General features: G+C 41.6%; 1 protein-coding gene across 1 annotated transcript in view; it reads right to left on the bottom strand.

Annotated features, from left to right (window-relative positions):
• TPH2 (tryptophan hydroxylase 2) overlaps positions 1 to 19953 on the bottom strand; it is a 101181-nt gene extending 81228 nt beyond the window's left edge. Inside the window, exons 1-5 of the mRNA XM_004583039.2 lie at positions 19369 to 19953; positions 16339 to 16491; positions 13461 to 13644; positions 13251 to 13351; positions 6851 to 6918 (exon numbers count right to left, since the gene is read on the bottom strand). Of these exons, the coding sequence (XP_004583096.1) occupies positions 6851 to 6918; positions 13251 to 13351; positions 13461 to 13644; positions 16339 to 16491; positions 19369 to 19473 (611 nt within the window). The 5' untranslated portion in view covers positions 19474 to 19953. The remainder of the gene's footprint in view (positions 1 to 6850; positions 6919 to 13250; positions 13352 to 13460; positions 13645 to 16338; positions 16492 to 19368) is intronic.
• Positions 19954 to 21410: the final 1457 nt, after the last annotated feature.

Here is a 21410-nt window from a genome sequence, read left to right as displayed (position 1 = left end):
GGAAGTTAGATAAAAATAGAGATCAAGAGGAAAAAACAATGTAAGCAAATACTTACAGGTATCACTCCTACATAATGCTATAAGTGTTGTTAGAATGTTAGCTCATTAAATCCTCATGACAATCTTATGTACATGTAACACAATTGATAACAGACCGTAATTGCTTTCCTAGATCACTCAGCTGGTAAATAGTAAAGTTGGGATTCACCCCAGAAAGTGAAGCCCCAAGCAAACAACTATTTGAGTCTATAAACAGAAGACTCCTACCTGTCACTGTATTCAAAAATAAACTTGAAATGAATCAAAGACATACACACAAAAGCTGGAACTAGTAGAAGAAAACAGAGTAAACACTTCAAGAGATCAGTGTTTATAATGACTTTTCAAAGGCATGGGCAACAAATAAATCAAACCTGAAAAGCTTCTGCACAGCAAAGGAAACAATCAACAGAAGGAAGTGACAACCTGCAGAACAGGAAAAATACCTGCAAACTGTTCATCTGACAGTGGATTAATGTCCAGAATACATAAAGAACTAAAAACAGAAACAAAACCAAAACCTCTGGTATTGTTGCACAGCACATTAAGCAACTGCCTGCAATGCTGGCATCCCTTATGGGGCCGGTTGGAGCCCCAGCTGTTCTACTTCTGATGCAGCTCTCTCCTAATGTGCTTGGGAAAGCAGTGGAAGATGGCCCCACGGTTTGGGATCCTCCAACTCATGCAGGAAGCCCAGATGGAGTTCCTAGCTTCTGGCTTCAGCCTAGCCCAGTCCTGGTTGTAGTGGCTCTTTGAGGAGTGAATCAGTGATATGTGTGTGTGTGTGTGTGTGTGTGTGTGTGAGAGAGAGAGTGTGTGTAACTATATTTAAAATTTAAAAAAGCAGACACTCCAGTTGTACAGTGAGCAAATGGGGCTGATGTGTGGTTCAGCAAACTAAGCTGCCACATGTAACACTGGTATCCCATACCTGAGAACTTTTTCAAGTCCCAGCTGCTCTACTACTGAGCCAGTCTGCAGATAAAATACCGAGGAAGGCAACAGAAGATGCATGAATCCAGTGCTTGGGCACCTGACACAGAGTGGGCACCTGACACCCACAGAGAAGAGCAGGATTGAGTTCCTGGATCCCAGCTTAAGACTAGCCCAAACCTGGATGCTCTCTATGGTTCTCTGTCTTTCAAGAAAATAAATATTTTTTAATGTGAGCAAATGCCCTGAACAGATATTTCTCAGAGATCAACAAATGGCCAACAAGAGTATAAAAATGTTCCCCCATCCCTATTTGTAAGGGAAATGGAAAACTACAAAGATACTCTGTTCCCTGGTAGATGGACTGTTATTAAGCAAGTAAGAGTAATAACTGCAGTGAGAACACAGAGAAAAGGGAACTCTTCAACCGTGCTGGTTTAAAACTAGGTCTACCAGTGTGACCAGCAATCCGCTTTCTAAGTATGTATCCAAGAGAATGAAATCAGCAGCTGAGGTGCCAGCAAGTGGTGCAGCATGCTAATCCTCCACTCTGTGGCACCAGCATCCCAGATGGGAGCCAGTTCGAGACTCAGCTGCTCCATTTCTGATTCAGCTCTCTGCTTATAGTCAGAGAAAGCAGTGGAGGATGGCCCAAGGCACTAGGACCTTGCACCCACCATGTGAGAGACCCAGAAGAAACTCCAGGCCTACAGCTTCAGATCAGATCAGCTCTGGCTGTGGATGGAAGGCTTTTTCTCTCCTCTTATCTCTTTGTATAATCTGCCTTTCAAATAAAAAATAAAATTTTTAAAAGAAATCAGCATATGAAAGTGCCTGCACTTCCATGTTTATTTCAGAACTATTCTTAATAAGCAGACACTGAAGCCTAAGTGAGTCATAAGTGGATGAACAGATAAAGAAAATACGGTGAACACTGACAAAATAGAATGAAGTTCTACAATCTGCAACAAAATAAATAGAACTAGAACACATGTGAAGTGAAACAAGTTAGACTCAGGAAAGCAATTATCTCTTTCAGCTGTGGAGCATAAAAAAAAAGTGGGAAAGAATAAATCATTATGAGAAGTTAGAAATCGAATGGGAAAGGATAGATACAAGATGCTTATAACAAGTATCAAAATACACTTAGATTGGAATAGGAATTTTGTCATTCAACAGCATGGGGCAACTTTGTTCACACCATCCTAGAAGAGAGTCACTTGAAAACTCAATAAGGAAATGGAAATGCCAATTACCTTGATTTGTAAATATTACACGCCTGAATTGAAATATCACACTGTACTCCATAAATGTACATAACTTTACATGTTAATTTAAAAGATAACTTTAAAACCAAAAAGTTAACCTAGAAAAAAAATGAGAGAAACAGGGTGGAAAATAACCAAGTTCATCCAAATTGGTCAGAACTCTGAGTAAACTCCACACACTGGGGTATTCGATTAGGGGAAGATGCTTGCCTACCAGTTAAAGCATCTGTTTCTTCTCAGAGTACCTGGATCCCACCCTCTGCTGGGCTCCTAGCCTCAGCTTCTTGCTGACATGTTCCCTGGAAGGCACCTGTGGTCTCTAGGTGCTTGAGTCCCTCCCAGTCGCATGTGACCTCAACTGAGTTCCCAACTTTGGCCTGGCTCCATCAATTGCTGTTATTTGGAGAATGAACCAGCAAGTAGAAGTGTTTGTTTCTCTTTATTTCTCTCTCTCTTTCTCTTTCTGCTTCCCTACTCCCCCCTCCTGTTTTTATAATACATTTGGTTTACAGTTGCACTCTTTACTAATTATGTTCATCAAGACAATAAAATATATTGCCTAGCAATTCTCTACTCATCTCATTTAATCCTTAAAATATTTTCTGGGAAGGAGAGAAGATTTTTAGTCTATTTTACAGGGATAAAGTTGAGGCTGAGAAATGTTAAGTAATCATTCGGACCCCTGAATTTTAAATCAGGTGTGTTTTCTTGGCAAATGGAGGGATTTCCCAACCCTAATCTAGGTAACAAATTCTGACATGTTGAAATTCTCTTTCTTACTCTGCCTACTGACTTTGGCATTTACTGATTTATATTTAAATTCCATATATGTAAACCTAAGCGGTAGAGAGGAAGCAGCCCCCACTAACATAATGTTCATGTGCTACTTTAGAGCATTCATAGCAAAATCATTGTGATGTTCAAAATCAAGTCAAACAAACAAGTGCGGCATAATTAAAGCCAGAGCTTGGGGCCTCTTTCTAACAGAAGATGGACTGAAATAACTTCCACCACCCCCAACAAAATATAATTAAATTAAATATGCATGCAAGGGTTGAGAAATAATCATTATAACAGCCCCCAAAGGGGAAAAATGTTTATTTCTAATCAATTGGGGGGAAAAAACTGTACTACTTTTTTTTTAAGCAATTTTACAACCCACAGAAATACAGCAAATTAATGTTGAGGTTAAAATATGAAGGTGCCAATGACAGAAAACCAGATCATTCGAGACAACCCTAGCAGCAACCAACATGGTAGTCATCATTTTCTCTCCCTCCACATGCCATCTGCCCCCCACGCACTTCCATTTCCCCTGAACTCCAAGCCTACACCGCATCACATTATCTAATCATGGGATACTTTCTTTTCCTGTATATACCCAAATTTGTTCTTTGGGTGAAGAAGGATGTAACCGCAGGGATGATTTTTGGCCCTCTGGGTCCAAGTTATTTATTCTCGGGTGTTTTTTTTTAAAAACATATGTGCTAACGAACGCTTCCTCTGCTATTACTCGTGTGGCAATTAGGGCAGCTGAGCGCAGGCCTGTCCGCGGGCGCTGCGGGCCTCTGGGTAATCACTCACGTTTCTCCACCACGCTGTCAATCAGAAGCTCGCCAGAGTGGCATCTATTGACGGTGCTCAGCGTGGGCTGCTTCCCGCCCCCTCTCCTCTCCCGGCTCCCTGGTAATGCAGACTTTGAGCCTGCTGTTTTTTCATCATAGAGTGGAATTTCTTCATTTTTCTCTGCTTGTGTTGATTCTTTCCTCCGGCTTTATCCTTTCAAGACTATCATAGAAAATACAGTATTCAACAAGAATCCCCAGAGGGCCTCTTGGCTGTGGTTTCAATGTATTATTATTCTGTTTCCATTTCTCTTTCTTTTTACCTTTAGACACCTCAAAACACATCCTGCTGCTCCTGTCTTCAACCCAAGTCATTCTTACTCCATGTTTTTCTATCTGCCTGACCATGTATTTGGCACCTCTGCAGTGTGCTCAAAGCCTTAGCTAATTATCATTAGGAAAATGAAATGTTCTCTCCAAGTCACAATGATCCCCTAATTGCCTTTTTAATCAAAAATCGGCAAGTTGTTTTCTAGATGTCTGGGGTACATCGGATGCTATGATATGTGCATATGATGGAGAATGGTTCAATCAGCCATATTAACATATCTGTCACCCCAGATACCATGTGCTCCTTCTAATTAAAACATGGTACCCTTTGGCCAGCACGTCCTCCAGCTCCCATTTGCTGGGATTCTCATATGTTGGAGGTTTTAAAACTTACCCAAAACCTCAAATCTCTTACTCTTCAGACAAGTGGGTCCAAGTTTGGATATGGAGAATCAACCCAAAGCACACTTTAATGAACTTAACTTAAATACTTACTGCATAGACATCATTTTCCCTCACTTAACTCAGAAAGCTATCAGCACTAGAAGTACAACTATTTGAACTGAAAATTACATCTTTATTTTCTGTAAAAGAAAGAAATTTCATTTACCATGGCAAACTAGAGACAAGGGTCCATACCCCACCCTCTGAGCACCACTGCAAGTAGCAGTGGGCCTGAAAGTGACTTTACAGGTGTGCGCTCTCTCTCTCTCTCACACACACACACACACACATCTACCCATTCTCAAAAATCACATTCAGAGGAACCTCAGCAGGGACAGTCTTGGGGCACTGAGGAACTTGCACACTCTGCTTTTCACCAAGTTCTGGGTCCTCGTTTCCATGAATTGACCACTCCTAGTTAGATACCTCCTCAACTCTGTCCATTGACAAGCAGTACCCAAGGCAACCAGTGATCTGTTATCTGTATTTTATCAACTTCTCCCTCACCTACACAAATATTGGATAGGATTGCCTCTAGTGTAGTTTCTACACGTGAAAAGATGTGGGCCAATCTAAAAAGCATCAGAAAAGAAGCAATTTTTCAGTGGGAAACCAAAGTTCTTCCAACAAAATGGATGTTTGAGATACATGATTTGCTAAGACAGCAGCATAAACAGCGAGGCTCACATAGAGAAAGGAGAGAAAACAGTTAAGTCAACCAGAAGCTAAAACAGGCTACAGAAAGGAGGCAGAGAAGGATAGTAGTGACTGACACGTGACCATGGCTCTTTCTACTAAGCACAGCCTGGGCATTCTCTTACTGAAGCCTTGCAGCAACCATGTTAGCTGGATTCTATTGTTAAACATACTTCAGAGATGGAGAAACTGAGGCACAGTGAGGTGAATCACCCAGCTAGGAAGCCAGGGAGCCAAGTCTCGAGCCCAAGCAATGCCCCAGGTTCTAAGCACTTTCTCATTCTACCTTCTGACTCTGGGTTCAAAACTGTCCTCCAGGTTTTCTCAGGTAAACACCATTTGCTTTGACTCTAGGCACAAAACAGAAAATTTTACTTTCTCTGCCATCATACCAACAGGGAAGGGTTTATGGACTAGCTGAGAGTCTTGTTCCTCACTGTACAATGATGATTTTGGCAGTTTCATGCCTCCCTCAGCCTCTGGAACACTGGGCTGCCGAGAGCCAAGCCCTTTGAATATGAGAACTCCCCTGCCCTCCAAACCAGAACCAGATTCTACAACGCTTCCAACCCATCCAGTTCTTTCTGTACAGTATGAGGCCTCCACCAGTTCCAAGCTTCAACCTCTACTCCTCATGGACAAGGGAGGAAGGGTGCATGGGGCTTAAGAAGACGAAGAGCAGAGAAGCACTCATGACAGACAGGGATGAACAAATGATTGGCCCACAGTGACGTGTGATGTGCCTCTGAGCACCTGTGTGTCACAGTGAAAGAAAGAAAAAAAAAAGAAAAACACAACAGATAATAACACATACAACATCCTTCAGTCTCACCAATTACAAATTTCCCTTGTCAGGACAGTGAAAATTCTTAGCTAACCTCAACAAGAAACAGTGTCTCCCTGGCTGGGTGTGGATTCACTTTATGCTCTGACATAGAGCTTCATGTGGTTGACCGCAAGCCAGACAAAAGAAGGAGAGCATCATTACGGCCTATAAACTACTCCAGGGCAAGTATGATAAATAGGGATGTAACATTCACTTCATTTTTCCAAATAGGGTCTGAAGTCAGCTCACCACATGTAACCCAGGTGCCGCCGTCGCTTCTCCCACACCAGGCCTGATGCTCTCTGCCAACCAGCGAGGCTCTCTGCTTCCATCACACCCTTGCTCCGGAATCGGATTTAAGTTTTCTACGCCACTCCGATTCCTGGGATGTTTCCCTTTCCATGTAAAGCACGACTGTTAAATGAGTGCTTTCAGCATTCAAGTGAAAAGCAAAATGAAAGCAGTTTCCAGGCTTTGTGAAGTGTACAGGAAGGGTCCCCTGCCTTTGTGAAGCTGCGAGCACAGGGGTAAATGCAGTACTTGGCACGTGGCCCGCAGGTCTCATTAGTTTACAATTATACCCAGGTGTCAGGCATCAGTGTCGGCATTTAAAACCTGCGGAGTTGGTTGAGTGTGTAAAATTGTTCCTGTCTGCCTGCCGCCAAAGTGAAAGTCAAGACAGATCTGTTGAACACAGCATGGGCTTTGCCTAACCAGCCAGTGACAAGAAAGTTATACAAGGTACTTACTATTTATAACCCATGGCCACGTCCACAAAATACTTCCTTCTCTGTCGATAGACATTGTCCTTGAATCCCTTAAACAGGAAAGAGATGAAGTTATTTAACAAAGTTCGGAAAAATTAGCTGCAGAAGGCCTAAAAGAAAATTACTGTCCCATTGAAATGTAAATCTTATCCTGGGATGACTGTCCTAACGGCACAGGCAGAAGCAAGTCGTGCTTACAGTGAAACCCCCTTAAAGTTGGTCTGTACTAATTCGAGATGTGTGGGAATTTGGGCTGCAATTTACCTTTCCATAAAATAAGCAGAATGCCTTGGTTAAGCAACTTGACATTTTGAACAGTATCTTTTGGTTTTCAAAAATCATTTACATGAAATTAGGCTTAATTACAAGTTGAACTGTAAATTAAAATAGATTCCTTTAACATGGTTGCTCAGTAAGTTAACCTAATTTGAACTGGCTGGGGTAAATAAATAATAAATGTAGCATTTGGTAAAAATTCTTTTCATGAGGGCCCAGCACAATAGCATAGTGGTTAACGTCCTCACCTTGCACGCACCGGGATCCCATATGGGTGCCAGTTCTAATCCCGGCGGTCCCACTTCCTATCCAGCTCCCTGCTTGTGGCCTGGGAAAGCAGTTGAGGACGGCCCAAAGCCTTGGTACCCTGCACCCACGTGGGAGACCTGGAAGAAGTTCCTGGTTGCTGGCTTCGAATTGGCTCAGCTCCAGCCGTTGTGGCCGCTTGGGGAGTGAACCATTGGACAGAAGATCTTCCTCTCTGTCTCTCCTCTCTGTATATCTGCCTTTCCAATAAAAATAAATAAATATTTTTTAAAAAATCTTTTCATGAAGTCATTGTTGTGGCATAGCAGTAAAGTTACCACCTGTGACACTGGCATCCTATTCAAGTCTTGGTTGCTCCGCTTCCTAACTCCCTGTTTATGACCTAAGAAAGGGAGCACAAGTTGGCCCAAGCACTTGGCACATGCCACCCACATGGAAGACCCAGATGAAGCTCCTGGCCTCTGCTTGGTCCAGCCCTAGCTACTGCAGCCATCTAGAGAGTAAGCCATTGAATGGAAATCTGCTCTCTGTCTTTCCCTCTGTTACTCTTCCAACAAATAAATCTTCAATATTTTTATCTTTTGGAAAAATAATTATCAGATCTCCCAAATCGGTCTGCGTGAAAGAGGTTTTGCTGTATTTGATGACTGTAGCTACAGATTACAAAGTCAGTCCCCAGGCAGTCATGCACAGGCCGCAGGCTGGCTTCATTTCACCTGCAGTTCCTGTAATTCTAATTGGTCTTAGCCAACACCAAGGGTTTTATACACCACCATTCCTCAGAAGGTTAAACAGCATGCCCGTCACTTTCAGTCAAGCGGAATGCTACAGAATGGACTTATGGTTTACACAAGGATCACCCCTCTTGCCAACACTTTTCCTTTTCCTCTTGTGCCATAAGAGTTCTTTCCACAGTCATTTCTTCAAGCTGTTGGACTCCCAGAAGGAATCGCTTCAATTGGACTTCTCAACTCTGCAAACCCTGCAGCTCTCAAGGATGATTGCAAGCGGTGGCCAAAAAACCATGGAGTCCCAGGAAGGCCACATGCCACTGGGAGCATGCGGTTGGAGAGTAAAAGAACCAAGCCGGAGCCCACAACAGCTCAGTCTATCCCAGCACCAGTGCAAACCTTCCTGTACAGTGAGCTGTACAAGAGAGCCCACCTCAACTCCCTGCAAAGCTGTCCATTCTCTTAGCTGGCTGAATAGGAACTGGTCTTGAGGCCAGAAACCTTAACAGCACTGCATGTTGGACAGAAAGCAGTTCCACTTGGGATGACCTTTATTTCAGGGGTGACAACAGTTACGAATGGAGAGAAAAATGCCCTAGAATAACCCTAACAGCTTGTAGAAATTAATTAACTTCAACCCTGACATTAGCACATTCTTTCTTGTGCTGAAAACTGAGGCTTACACACACACACACACACACACACACACACACACACGAGGGACCCGTCCGTGCCTGCTACAGCCAACAAAGTCACTGCCTGTAATGCCAACATTCGTTATGGGAACCAATCTGTGTCCCACGGCACCATCTTCAATCCCACTCCCTGCGAATGGCCTGGGAAAGTGGCAGAAGACAGCCCAAATGCTTGGATCCTTGTACTTACATGGATGATCCGAAAGAAGTTCCTGCCTCCTTGCATCAGGCTGGTCCAGCCTAGGCAGGTGCAGCCATTTTGGGGAGTGAACCAAGAAACAGAAGATCTCTTTCTCTCTCTCTCTCTCTAATTTTCTCTTTCTCTAACTGCCTTTCAGGTAAATGAATCAATACAATGTGAGGCCCTAAAATTTCTACTTGCAAAGTCTTGTGACCAGAGTTAGCACATTTATGGACGAGTCTGACAGCTTAAAAAGGCTCCGTGGTAGAAGATACCGTCTCACCGGAAAGCACCTGTTTTCAATACTCACTAGTAAAAGCCAGCCTACCTGGGATGGGAAAACAGAAGAATTCCAGGCCCCTTTAACCATTGAGAGAGAAAGAAGGCCACAACAACAGGAAGAGGACTATGAACAACACAGCATCTGTTCCCTGATTCCTGCCAGACTGGACGCCATGGTAACAGCATCATAATCTGCTGGGCTTCCAGAAGAATCTCCACCATCTCTCCTCAGCAAACACCTGCACCTTTTCCAGGGATGCAAGAGAGTGATTTCCTCATCATGCCTCATTAGCCTGGTGGGGTGATGATTATGCAAATGTTGTGTGCAATCCAGAGCTTCCTGGACTGCACCAGGCACTGGCAGAAGAAGGGGTGCTAGCTGCTTCAGCAATTACAGGCCCAGCATTCCTTGGCTGTGCATTCAGAACTGAAGCCAAGGACTGAGTTACCAGATAAAATCCAGGTTGTACAATGAAATTCAAATTTCAGATAAATATACAATTTTTCAACACTAACACATTTGAGTATTGCCTAAGACTGAAGTTAAAAAATTATTTATTGTTTATCTGAAATTCAAATTTAACTTAAATAGCTACCTGTGAAAACTGGCAACCCCAGTGTCCAGAGAACGCCTGCTGCACAAACTCATCTTCCTCCTACCATTTAAATCAAAGGGAGCTAAAGCCCAGCCTGAAACCTAAAGTTCTTAGCTAAAGTTACATTAACTATTCCAAAAGCTTGAACCTGGTGGGATGTTAGAATCTCCTGGGGAGCTTTAAATAATGCTCCAAACCTGGCCACATTCCCAGAGGTTCTGCCTTAAGCACTTTGGGTTAAGGCCCTGGCATTAACTTTCTTGGTCTTTTTTTTTTTTCTCCACACATGATTTTAATGAAAGCTGGGCCTGAGAGTCATGAGTAGGACATTGATCGTCAAACATCACAGCTCATCAGAATCTTTTGCAGATTCTTTTAGACATTAATTCTTGGGCTCATCCCTGGAACTTCTGATTCAACAGACGTCAGATGGGCCTTAGAACGTAGCTAATTTTTTTGTTTGTTTCGGGTTTTTTTGTGGGGTTTTTTTGTTTGTTTTTTGTTTTGGGGTTTTTTTTTTTTTTAGATTTATTTATTTTTATCTAAGGGTAAGATTTTTCAGAGAGGAGAGCGAGAGATCCTCTACCCAGTGGTTCAATCCCCAAATGGCTGCAATGTCCAGCCAGAGCTGAGATGATCCAAAGCCAGGAGCTTCTTTCAGATCTCCTTGGGCCATCTTTGGCTGCCTTCCCAAGCTATAGGCAAGGAGTGGGATAGGAAGTGGAATAGCTGGAACTTGAACTTGAATTTCAGGATGGCAAGCCAATGCACAGGCCCCAGAACTTTGTACTTTCAACAGGCATCTTGAACTATACTTGTGAACTACACTTTAAATATCCCTCCCAATCTAGATCCTGAACACCCCACATGTTCTCCAGGCCCTCCAGTGTAAGCATCAACTGGGAGCTCAAAAAGTGGAAAATCTCAGGCTCTTCAGAATCACTAACTGAACTTTCAAAAAACATCTCTCAGATGATTTAATTGTCCATCAGAATTTGAGAGGCACTTGAACTGGACATGTAACCCCTTCTAGGGAGCTTCAGGCAACTGGTTCTTCTATCCTAGGCCCTTCTCAGCTAAACAACAGAAAAGGTCCCTGGTCTGTGTCAGGATAGGAATTATCCCCAGGCATAAAACATGCGGAGACAACTTTTTCCATCCTCATCAAATAATAACTCAGAAAAAAACAACTTACCAAAAGCAAAGTTTGCATAATGAACATTTGGTGTACTTGTAAAAGAAACATGCAATTTAAAAAAAAAAATGACAAGAGAGCTAGGAGATTGCTTGGTAATTGCAATTATTTGAACTGGCTGCAGAAAAAAATAAAAGAGTGTATGTTAAGGTGGGTATAATTAGCAGTAATGGAATAAAATTAAGCACAAGAAGATTTATGTGTGATACTAGATTGAAATGTTCCACAGTCGGCCCAGTGGTGCCTGCCGTTCCATTCAAATGACTCAGCTCTTTTCTCCATGGTGAATACTTTCCAAACCAGAGAATTTGGAAATAGGAGGTAATCAAAACATCTTTTCCTGTCCGGACCTAGATCTGGGTAATCTAAATACAGCATTTCTCTTACTGAAATTAAGCATTCGCTCTTGCCAAAATGTCTTTCAGTTGTTTTATTAACTAAGCTTTTCAAACACCCCTTTGAGGTCAATAAGAATTTTATTCTCACTTTTATACAATAAACTTGGTGTATGGAGGTAGAAGGACTTAGCCAGGGTCATTCTGCAAGTTAACAGCTGGCATCCATGCAGTGTTAGTCCAGTGAACCCTGCCAGTCTCGTCGAGCTGTGGTGCTGATCTTCACTGCTCTGAGCTTGGAAGAAGGCAATAATTACAAACATGCTTACCGAAGGCACTTTGGAATACTTTTCCAATGTTTAGAATATAAATTACTTGTACATATGCTGAAATTTAAGGCTATGTGGGCCAATATACCATATTTTTGAGTGAAATAATATTTTTTTTAAATAATGCAGTTAAATTAGGTCTGCTTGACCATTTGTTTGAATGGCATTCTGAATTGGTTTGAAGTGGTATATCCTGACAAATTACCAGCTTGACTGAAAATTTCCTTGCTGTTGAAGTCATCATAGTTTCCTTGAAAATAGTGGTTTTCAAAATGATGTGCACTTGTGGAAAGAAGATCCCAGGTGATGCTGAGAGAGAAATGTCACCACACTGTCAGATTCCAAGGTTTCCTCCACTTTAAGAGTGTAAGTAGCTGTAAATGATGATGCTCAGACCACAAGGGCTTCCTTTTCGCATGACTGATCTGCTAGGGGTTACCCTCTCATCTTCCCATTTTTAGACAAGTGGTACCAGGGGAGAAAAAATGTCTGTAATGAATGGATGCATTGCTTACTGCTCCCAGACTATTAACTATACTTCATTCTGACCACCAGAAGTTTCATGTCTCTTGTGTTAAATAAAAACTGATATAAGGGGGGTTGGGGGAGAATAATGGAAATGCTTACCCAAGTATCGTAATTCTTAGAAGGTGGTCATTTTATTGCAGTAGAGGAGAGCAGTGGGAAATAGATTCAGGGTGGATGTGGAAAGAGATCTATCTTCCATCGCAGCCTTCTTGTAAATCCCTATGCCTTTCCATTGAGACCATAGTCAACCACATCACTCTACTCCTGACTAGCTCAAGTCAAGGAAAACAGCAAGAAGAATGTTATTCTCTCAATGAGCCCCATCACACCTAGTCTGACCAATGTCCCAAGGTGTGATCAATTTCAATTCATTGTTTTTCAAGAGTTACTATCTCACTCTGCTGGCTCTGTCTTCAGACCAGAGAGGGTATACCTAAGAAGCCGTTGAACTTGACTGGACAATAAGATGCTGGACTCTATGTTTGGGATATGCTTGCAATGGGGGAATCTCAACTGAACTTGAACTGTGGTTATGCAACAAGGTGGAGGAATCCAGCATGGTGGGAGGGTTTGGGGAGGGGTGGGGAGAACCCAAGTACCTATGAAACTGTGTCACATAATACAATGTAATTAATGAATTAAAAACAATAAAGAAAAAAAAGAAAAAAAACCATAAAAAAAGAGTTACTATCTCCAGATATATTTTGGGCTAATTCAACAGAAATAATCTCCATGGTTTAGAATATCCTGTACCCAAGCCTTTGACAGGTGAACATGTTGTCCTTCTAAGCTGGTTCCAGCCAACACACATGTACAGGACAGCTTTTTCATTTGAAAGTCTGCTCTCAGGTAAGGGGAGTCAAACATCAAATGTGCTATCATAAGGTATAGCAGCATGAAATAGAGCACACTGCCTGGCACATGGACAGAGCTAAGAATGGATGGAATAGATTTACCAGACACTTACTGGGTGGTCGGCGTCAAGCTCAGAACCATACATGAGAACTCTGTGAGAACATCTATCTAACTCAGAGATCTTCCGAGGGAACCAGGGCACATCCTCCAGCTCTGTGAAAAACAGTGCACTTTTAAAAATATTAGCTCACAAATTGCATTTTCCCCCTTTGCAACATTTGTCAGATTGTGAAATCACCCAGCAAGCAAAAACTGCCCTTGCCTTCTTCCTCCGTCCAAATGTTCTCCGGTGGATTTAGTGTCACAATTGTAGTTTGAAATTTCAGCAGCTGAATGAGCTCATTGAATTCTGTTTTGCCACACTCACAGTCTACGAAGATTTCAACCTCAGAACTCCTGCGCCGAGATTTCCTGGATTCGATATGAATCATGTTGACATGTTTTTCCTGTGAAAATATAAATGATGTCTCAAGTCACAATGAAACGGACATCACCAGCTTTTCTTGTTCAACTCTCAAGCAACAAAGTGGCAAGTGACCTAGAAGAAAGGCAATAGAAGAAAAGGCAATCTTGTTCTTTCAGTGACCAAGATGTGGATATGTTTCCAGCCACCATCTCTGTTGACAATAAAACTTTGTACTTACATCTGTATGTCTAGATTGTCCAACCTCATCTGAAAAAGAAAGGGACATTTGTAACAAATAAGGATCCCTATGACATGTGCTAGAATTACAGACATTATTTCCTGGAGCAGTCTACAACCTGCTAGTGATTCATGACTGTCCCAAGAAAACATGTGCATATTATGTTATAATCATAGGCTATTTCTAGAAAATCTAATTGAAATGCAACTCCTGACTGCATAGTGATAACAAAGCATCTTTTTAAAAGTAAGCTTAAAAATGAAACAGTGCTTTTAAAGATAAGAAAATACTGTAAGTGGCAGTCAGAAATGGGGGGAATTAGTAGGCAAATGGCTGAAGTATGGGGAATCCTGGTCTGGCCATCACTCACATAGTTAAAAAAAAAAAAAAAACTCTTCATCCGAGAACATGCTTCAGCCACTCTCACCATATGCTGGATCTCGGAGGTTAAAGGCCTCCTTACTGTAAAGTAAGGAGCAAAGACACACATTGAACACGTAAAATTATGTTTAGGGGCTGGAGCTGTGGCACATCAGCTTAAGCTGCCGCCTGCAGTACTGGCATCTCCTATTGATGCTAGTTCAAGTCCAGCTTTTTCCACTTCTGATCCACCTTCCTGCTAATGTGCTTCAGGAACCAGCAGAGGATGGCTCAAGCCCTTAGGCCCCTGCACCCATGTGGAAGACCTGGAAGAAGTTCCTAACTTCTGACTCTGGCCTAGCCCAGCCATTTGAGAAGTGAGCCACTGCTTGCTTGCTCTCTCTCTCCCTCCCTTCCTCCCTCTCTCCCTCTCTCTCCAACTCTGCCTTTCAAAAAACTAAATTGAATCTTGTTTTTTAAATCACATATAAATGTCCCCAATGATGCTTTCTTTCTCCTTCATTAATTGAAAATAAAGTTCTCTTCTCCACCCCGACCCACTCCCAAATAAGCAGAAACCTTCCCAGCCCTCCAGATGTTACACCTGATCATCAGCATTACTGCTGATGCGGTCCTGGGTAATATTAAAACTATCAACGCAAAAACATATTTTTGGTTTTTTCCCCAGATTAGCATCAAATTGGATAGCATCCTCCCCTATATAAAGAAGCCCACTCCTGGTTCCAGGAAAATAAATACTTAATTTCTGTTTTTATTAATTTTCGCAATGAAGTCACCCATTCTAAAATGGCTGATAACAAAAGATTAGTATGAAGTCAAGATTCAAGAGATTTCACACACATTTTTTCATTTTGGGCTTTTACTGTCCTCTGATTGAAGCAGAACGGATATTCATAAGTGAGGGAAGAGCAGGCCTGATAGGTTAAGTGTATTAGCTGAGGCCCCATGACTAGCTGATGGCACAGTGAAAACTCAGGGCATTTCCTTCTCCAGGGATTTTTGCACTGCACCCAGATGTCCAACTGAATTGGTTTGCCTTTGGGCACTGTATGGATGCAGCCCAGTATGACATAATTATGTGTAAAATATCACCCTACATTTACAATATGACTGTTTATGGTGCCTAATCTTTCTTCAGGGTCAAAAGAGAACAAGGAAATATTTGCCCAATCAGCTTGCTAATTCCTCCTGTACGACCATCATAGAGGCATCATCATAATGCCTCATGTCTGTACACTTTACAAAGCACTTTCACTTATGTTATTTCATCCCAGCAACCCTAGCAGGTGGGAATTATTATTGCTTGATTAGCCAAGCCTGAGAACACAGGGCTAAGTTCCCTGACTGTAATCCCAACCACATTTCCTCTGGACCAGCCCAAGGCACCAGACACAGCCTGGTTCTTATCCTGGAGCTCTAATTAGCAGCTGCATCTCCAACACAAAATACAGTCAGAGGGTGGAGGAGCCTTCATCAGGTGCAAACCCCCATGAAGACATGAGCTTTTCCTGGGGTTGCTAGACTCAGCTCTAGGTAGGCTCTTTTTTAAATATTCAGAGCAGAGATCAGGGAGGAAGGGGTGCTACTGCATTAACATATGTTAAGGAAAAAGCTAACACTATAAGGGCAGGAACTCAGGTTTAGGAAAAAAAAAATAGTAAGTTCACCAAGCAATGAGGTTTAAGGGAATACCAAGTGGCTACTTACGCGCATCTCATGAAACACAAGAGATGCATTTTAGGACATGGTTACAATTCTTTTAATGAACAAAATCAAGTTGCTTGCTCTCGACATTGAAAGGAATTCTGTTTGCCTGCTTTGGTATTTGCAGTATCAGACATGCGGCTCACATTTCTGAATTACTTTCTCACCTGGCAACAGCATGATGCGTTCCTAATGTGCTAAGTCTGCATTAATAAATCACAGCTGACGGGAACCTACTTATATTTCATTGTTTAGTAGACAGTCTCCTCGCAGACCCCTGTGAAACTGGTTCCTTTGTGTTTTTCACCATATTATCCCTAAATTGATTCAACAAGGTTTCACAGCAGAGGACAGGCTGCCAGGCAGGCACACAGTCACTTTGAAAGCCACGTGATGGTATTTTACATTCACCTGGAAGAGCCTGAGCGCTTTCACCAAGCCACCAACTTCGTTTTTCAAGGAGAACACCACCGCAGTCTTGCCACTTTCAGTAGCACTTTCGCCTTTGCTGCTGCCTTTGCTGCCCTTCTTGTCATCACTTTTGCCAGAGGTAGCTTTATTTAGCTTCAAGAAGGCAGACACATACACACACAAAAAAAGTGTTAATTTGGATTTCAAAATTTTTCCATATTAGATTTTCTCCCCCAGATATTGCATTCATAGGCCAGAAGTCCAATCAACCATAGCAACTCTAGGTGAAGGTTACACCTCATGTATGTCTTTCAATAACAGATATTGATCTAATTTACAACAGATGCTATTGTCCAGGGTTCAGAGATATCACACAGTGGTTAGAGTTAAGAAGGAAGTTAGATTTGCTTCACTTTCTCTTTCACTTTCAGAAAATCTGACCATCATTGAGTAAAATATATCATGTATAGGCAATTCCTACCTTTCTAGGATTGTCCTACAGCCTGAAATCTGACCTTTCAGTATAGCTGAATCAAAGGAGGAATATTTTCACGGCCAAACATAACAAAAATAAAGCAATAACAATATATTTCAACAATAGTAGTTTTGGTTTTCTCTTTAAAAAGTTCATTTCTGTGCTGGCTCATTGAGCCCCTGGGACGTGGGAGCTAGGGCTCAGCTCTCCTGGTCCAGGTCCTTGGACCTGCCTATGAACGAAAAAAGCAAAGTAGTGCATGCAGACCCCGATGCACATGGAGACTACGGCAGCCCGTGGGGTACAGTAACAGAGGAAGGAGAACTGAACACATTGGACAACTACCCCAGCAAGACGATAACAGTAAAATTCTGGGCCAATGGAGACTTGAGGTCAGCAGTGTCAGCCCATGGACATAGGGAGGGCTGCCTCTCCCCTGGACCAGTGAAACTGACAGCATTTCAGAACTATCCAAACCACTTGGTCAGAGCACTCAGAACACGCACAAGAGCAGGACCCTGGATTGGTACCAGGTGGCAGTTCCCTATCCCTGGTACTGGGACTTTGGGGAGGCTGAGTGTAGCTTCCCCCTTTTTCTTTCCCCTTCCCCCCCCAAGATAAGACTAAGAAACAGAAAAATTTGGAGACAATGATTTCACCCACTTTTCCCTAACCCTTGATCCTTCCCACCATGATCAACCATGTAGTCATCATCAAAAATTAAAAATGTTTTAAAGTTTTTTCTTTGATTTGAAATGTTTATTTCTCTCTGAAATATGTTAGGACAAGCACCAAAACTGATACGTTTACTTCATGCCATTGGATTCATGTTGTCCATAAGCACTGTCCTTGTGAATCCACCTGCAGAAATCCAGTCAGTGGAGTGAATTTAGCAAAAGCCATCTGTGTCAGGAGCTGTTATCTGAAAAATGGTCGTTAAAAATCAACTACAAATAAAGGGGAAAAAATGGCTCCCTGTCTGAGAAAGAGGAATACTTCATAAGTCATTCATTCTTATCATGCACAACTAAATAATGACTATTGGTCTAAAGGTAGAAATGACAGATTCTGGAAACATGGATCACGTTGTCTGAAGTGCAAAATCTTTAAAAAACAGAACTTTTTGGTTGGCAATGCAAAATTATGATGATCTGCTTTGCCTTCATTATATGCAAATTCAGACTTGGGCAAATAGAGAACCATCTCCCTAGCAAGTGGTGATCTGATACAATCACATCAATCTATAGCATCTTCATGAAACTGACAAGTGTACACTTGTCATTTGCTATTGTCTTTCTTTGCTCTGCTAGCTATATTTTTAAATGTTATTATTGCCCCAGTTACTACACTCATTCATATATATATATATATATTGATATTTGCCAATATGGTTTAGTCATTATAACCTTAAATGTCTTAGTACTTGCAACATCTGCCTCTTCCTCACCATATAGCACTAATCTCAGACATTCAAGCAGCGTATTTTTATGAAAGGGTAATACGTTAGCCATAACTGAGTTTCCTTTGTTTTCCTCCTCAAATTCATGATTGCTGCAAAATTTCTTAACGCAATGTCTCATCCAAGCATTCGCAATACCTAAACATTACAAACTCTACTTACATTTTTACCTCACCTTTGCAAATTGATTTAACAGTTCTACATACAGAAGTTGCTGTGATTACTTTTTAACATTTTAAGCAGTAACAATGTCAGTATAACACAACCCTCTGGCACATATTTGGAGCAATAATATTAAAACAGATTTTTCTGTGCTTTAAACCAAATGGGAATTAGTTGATGAATTCCAATATGGTGGGAATGAAAGTAACATTTCCTATTTGTAATTACTGGAGGGAACCTGAACATGCTTTACTTTGTTGCCATTTTTTTTTTTTTAGATCCTACGGCTATTACCTCAATTTAAAATCTTTTCTAAAGTTTGTCAATATTTCAAATATAAAACTCCCTTAAACACTGAAAAAAAGTGGCATAGCGCTTTCATTAATTTACCAATTAAACTAAAAAAGGGAGAGATAGAGTAATGAGGCATGCAGGAAAACCTGTGAAAAGAGCTCTATCTCTTTTATTCAAATAATCTAATCTTATAGCCAATAAATGTTAGACATGTGTTAAAGATAAGTCACTGTAGACAGGCGGGGATGTTCAAGGCACAATGATCTTACAAGAATCACAGAAACCTTTTTAATTCTTTCAGTTCATCCCTCCTCAAGATAAACTGACTCTCAAAATCTACACTTTAGTCGCTATTGTTGGGGATGTAAGGCATACAACCTCCTGTCTGGGAGTTATCAATCTCCTATTTACAAACTTTAAAGAAGGGGTGTTTAGTACATAGCTATTAGTACACCTGCTTGCCTTTACAGAGACAGAAGGAAGACCGAAGCAGACAGGAGCTTAACAGACTACAGAGATGATCAAGGAGGAGAAAGTTGAGATGTGTGTGCTTACTCTGCATCAGGTGTCCACATGGTGAAGCTAAGATGGTCACCACCCTAGAAAACACTCCAGAGGGTGCCAGGTACTCGGTACTCACTGCGAAGTTGCCCAGTAGTTGATGCTCTTCAGGCACTGCTGAATCCAGCGACAGCCCTCTCCTTGCCCAGTATTTACTGGAAAACATCATCATTGCGGGCTGCATGGATGCCGATGTAATTTTCTTTCTCTGCAGCAGGGGGGACTAGAGAGGCAGTAGACGTGCTGGCAGAGGAGAGCGAGGGAGGGACGCACAATCTACTGTCTGCTCAGGGTGCTGTCCAGAACCCGGGTGCTGAACAGCAATGCGAATCCTCCACTCCCTGGCTCCTTTATATGAGTGACTGGAGACTGATGGAAAGCTGATTAGAAAGAAACTCATTTCTTGTTGCCGATGGCCACAGTTAGATTACAGGCCTGAAGCCAGAGGTTATCTGTCCTCATGGTGCAATTTGTTTCATAGCTGGAGTTGCTGTTAGAGCAAGGGAGGCTGCAGGGTGTAGTGAAGAACAATGCATAGGGGATATTATTTATACAAGTCAGCATCTGTCCCCAGTGTTAGCTGTCAACTCTCAAGCCTACTATCAGCAAGTTCATCTCAGTATGTCAGTTACTGTGAATTCAAAGAGCTTTCACTTTCTTTCCAAAATTAGGAAAATAAGGATCAGCACTATTGAATCTTTTTTTTTTTTTAAGATTTATTTTATTTTCATTACAAAGTCAGATATACTGAGAGGAGGAGAGACAGAGAGGAAGTGGAGCTGCCGGGATTAGAACCAGCGGCCATATGGGATCAAGGCGAGAACCTTAGCCACTAGGCCACACCGCCAAGCCCGCAGCACTATTGAATCTTAAAGCCACTTTGCGTTAGCAAGCTTTTTTTTTTTTTTTTTGGCCTAATGCATTTATGTGTGAGTGTGTCTGCATGTGATGGTTTTCATAAAAGGCACTTCTTCCTAATCTTGCAGTACCTCTAAGCAACTGCACAGCAAAGAAAATGTGATTCTTTGATTTAACCATGTATGAATGGAGTTCAAATACTAACTCTAGAAAAATCTAAATGCCTATACATAAGTCATTTCTTTGATATGCTGCATGCTATAGAATTTTTCATTTCTAACTAGATCAAATTAATCAATTCAGCAGGTATAGATCAATCAATACTCTTACTTTTCAAAATTCAGAAAGTCATAAAACCATGACACCAGAAAATGTTACAAGTCTCCCAAAGAATGGAAAACTTTTGAGCAAGTTTCTTGCTTGACTGAAAAATTACACAAAATCTGAGACTGACACTGTTTGTCCATATAGAATACAAAATGAAAAGATTTTAAAACATGTAGCCCTGGTGCAATAGCTCAGTGACTAAATCCTTACCTTTCAAGTGCCAGGATTCCATGAGGCACCGATTCATATCCTGGCTGCTCCACTTCCCATCTAGCTCCCTGCCTGGGAAAGCAGCAAAGGACAGGACAAAGTCTTGGAACCTGCACCTGTGTGGAGACCTGAGAGAAGCTCCTGGCTCTTGGCTTCATATCAGCTCAGCTTTGGCCACTGCAGCCATTTGGAGAGTAAACCAGCAGATTGAAGATCATTCTCTCTGCCTGTAATTGTTTCTGTAAATCTGATCTTTCTTTCCAACAACTGTAACAAATAAAACCCCAAAACATTCAAAACATAGTGGGTAAACTAAATACGGCTAGACTTTGTTTCTGGAGTCTTGAAGAATATGATTTTTATTTGATCTAATTCTGGAAATATTTTGGCTGCACTGCCTCTAAAGATAAACTGACTAGCTAATAGGAAAGAAAATTTTAAAAAGCTGATTCCACAACATCATAGATGATATTGCTGATTGCTTAGTATTTGCCATCTTTTAATTACTTTCTACGCACTTTGTAGGGCATGAAATCATTCAATAGCATCACAACGCCACTTAGAACTCATTCTCTGTTATTTCTGCTTTATATATGGAGAAACTGAAGGACACAGAATTTAGGTGACCTTGTAAAAATTCATACAACCAAAGAGTTGGCAGGTAGGAATTTTTTTAAAAAATTGTTTTGAAAGAAGGAGAAGAGGGAGAGCAAGCAGCCAAAGGGG

The sequence above is a fragment of the Ochotona princeps genome, chromosome 15, assembly GCF_030435755.1.
Source record: "Ochotona princeps isolate mOchPri1 chromosome 15, mOchPri1.hap1, whole genome shotgun sequence".
Taxonomy (NCBI): Eukaryota; Metazoa; Chordata; class Mammalia; order Lagomorpha; family Ochotonidae; genus Ochotona; species Ochotona princeps.
Note: the sequence above shows the minus strand (reverse complement) of the source record. Positions and strands in the feature narration are given on the sequence as shown.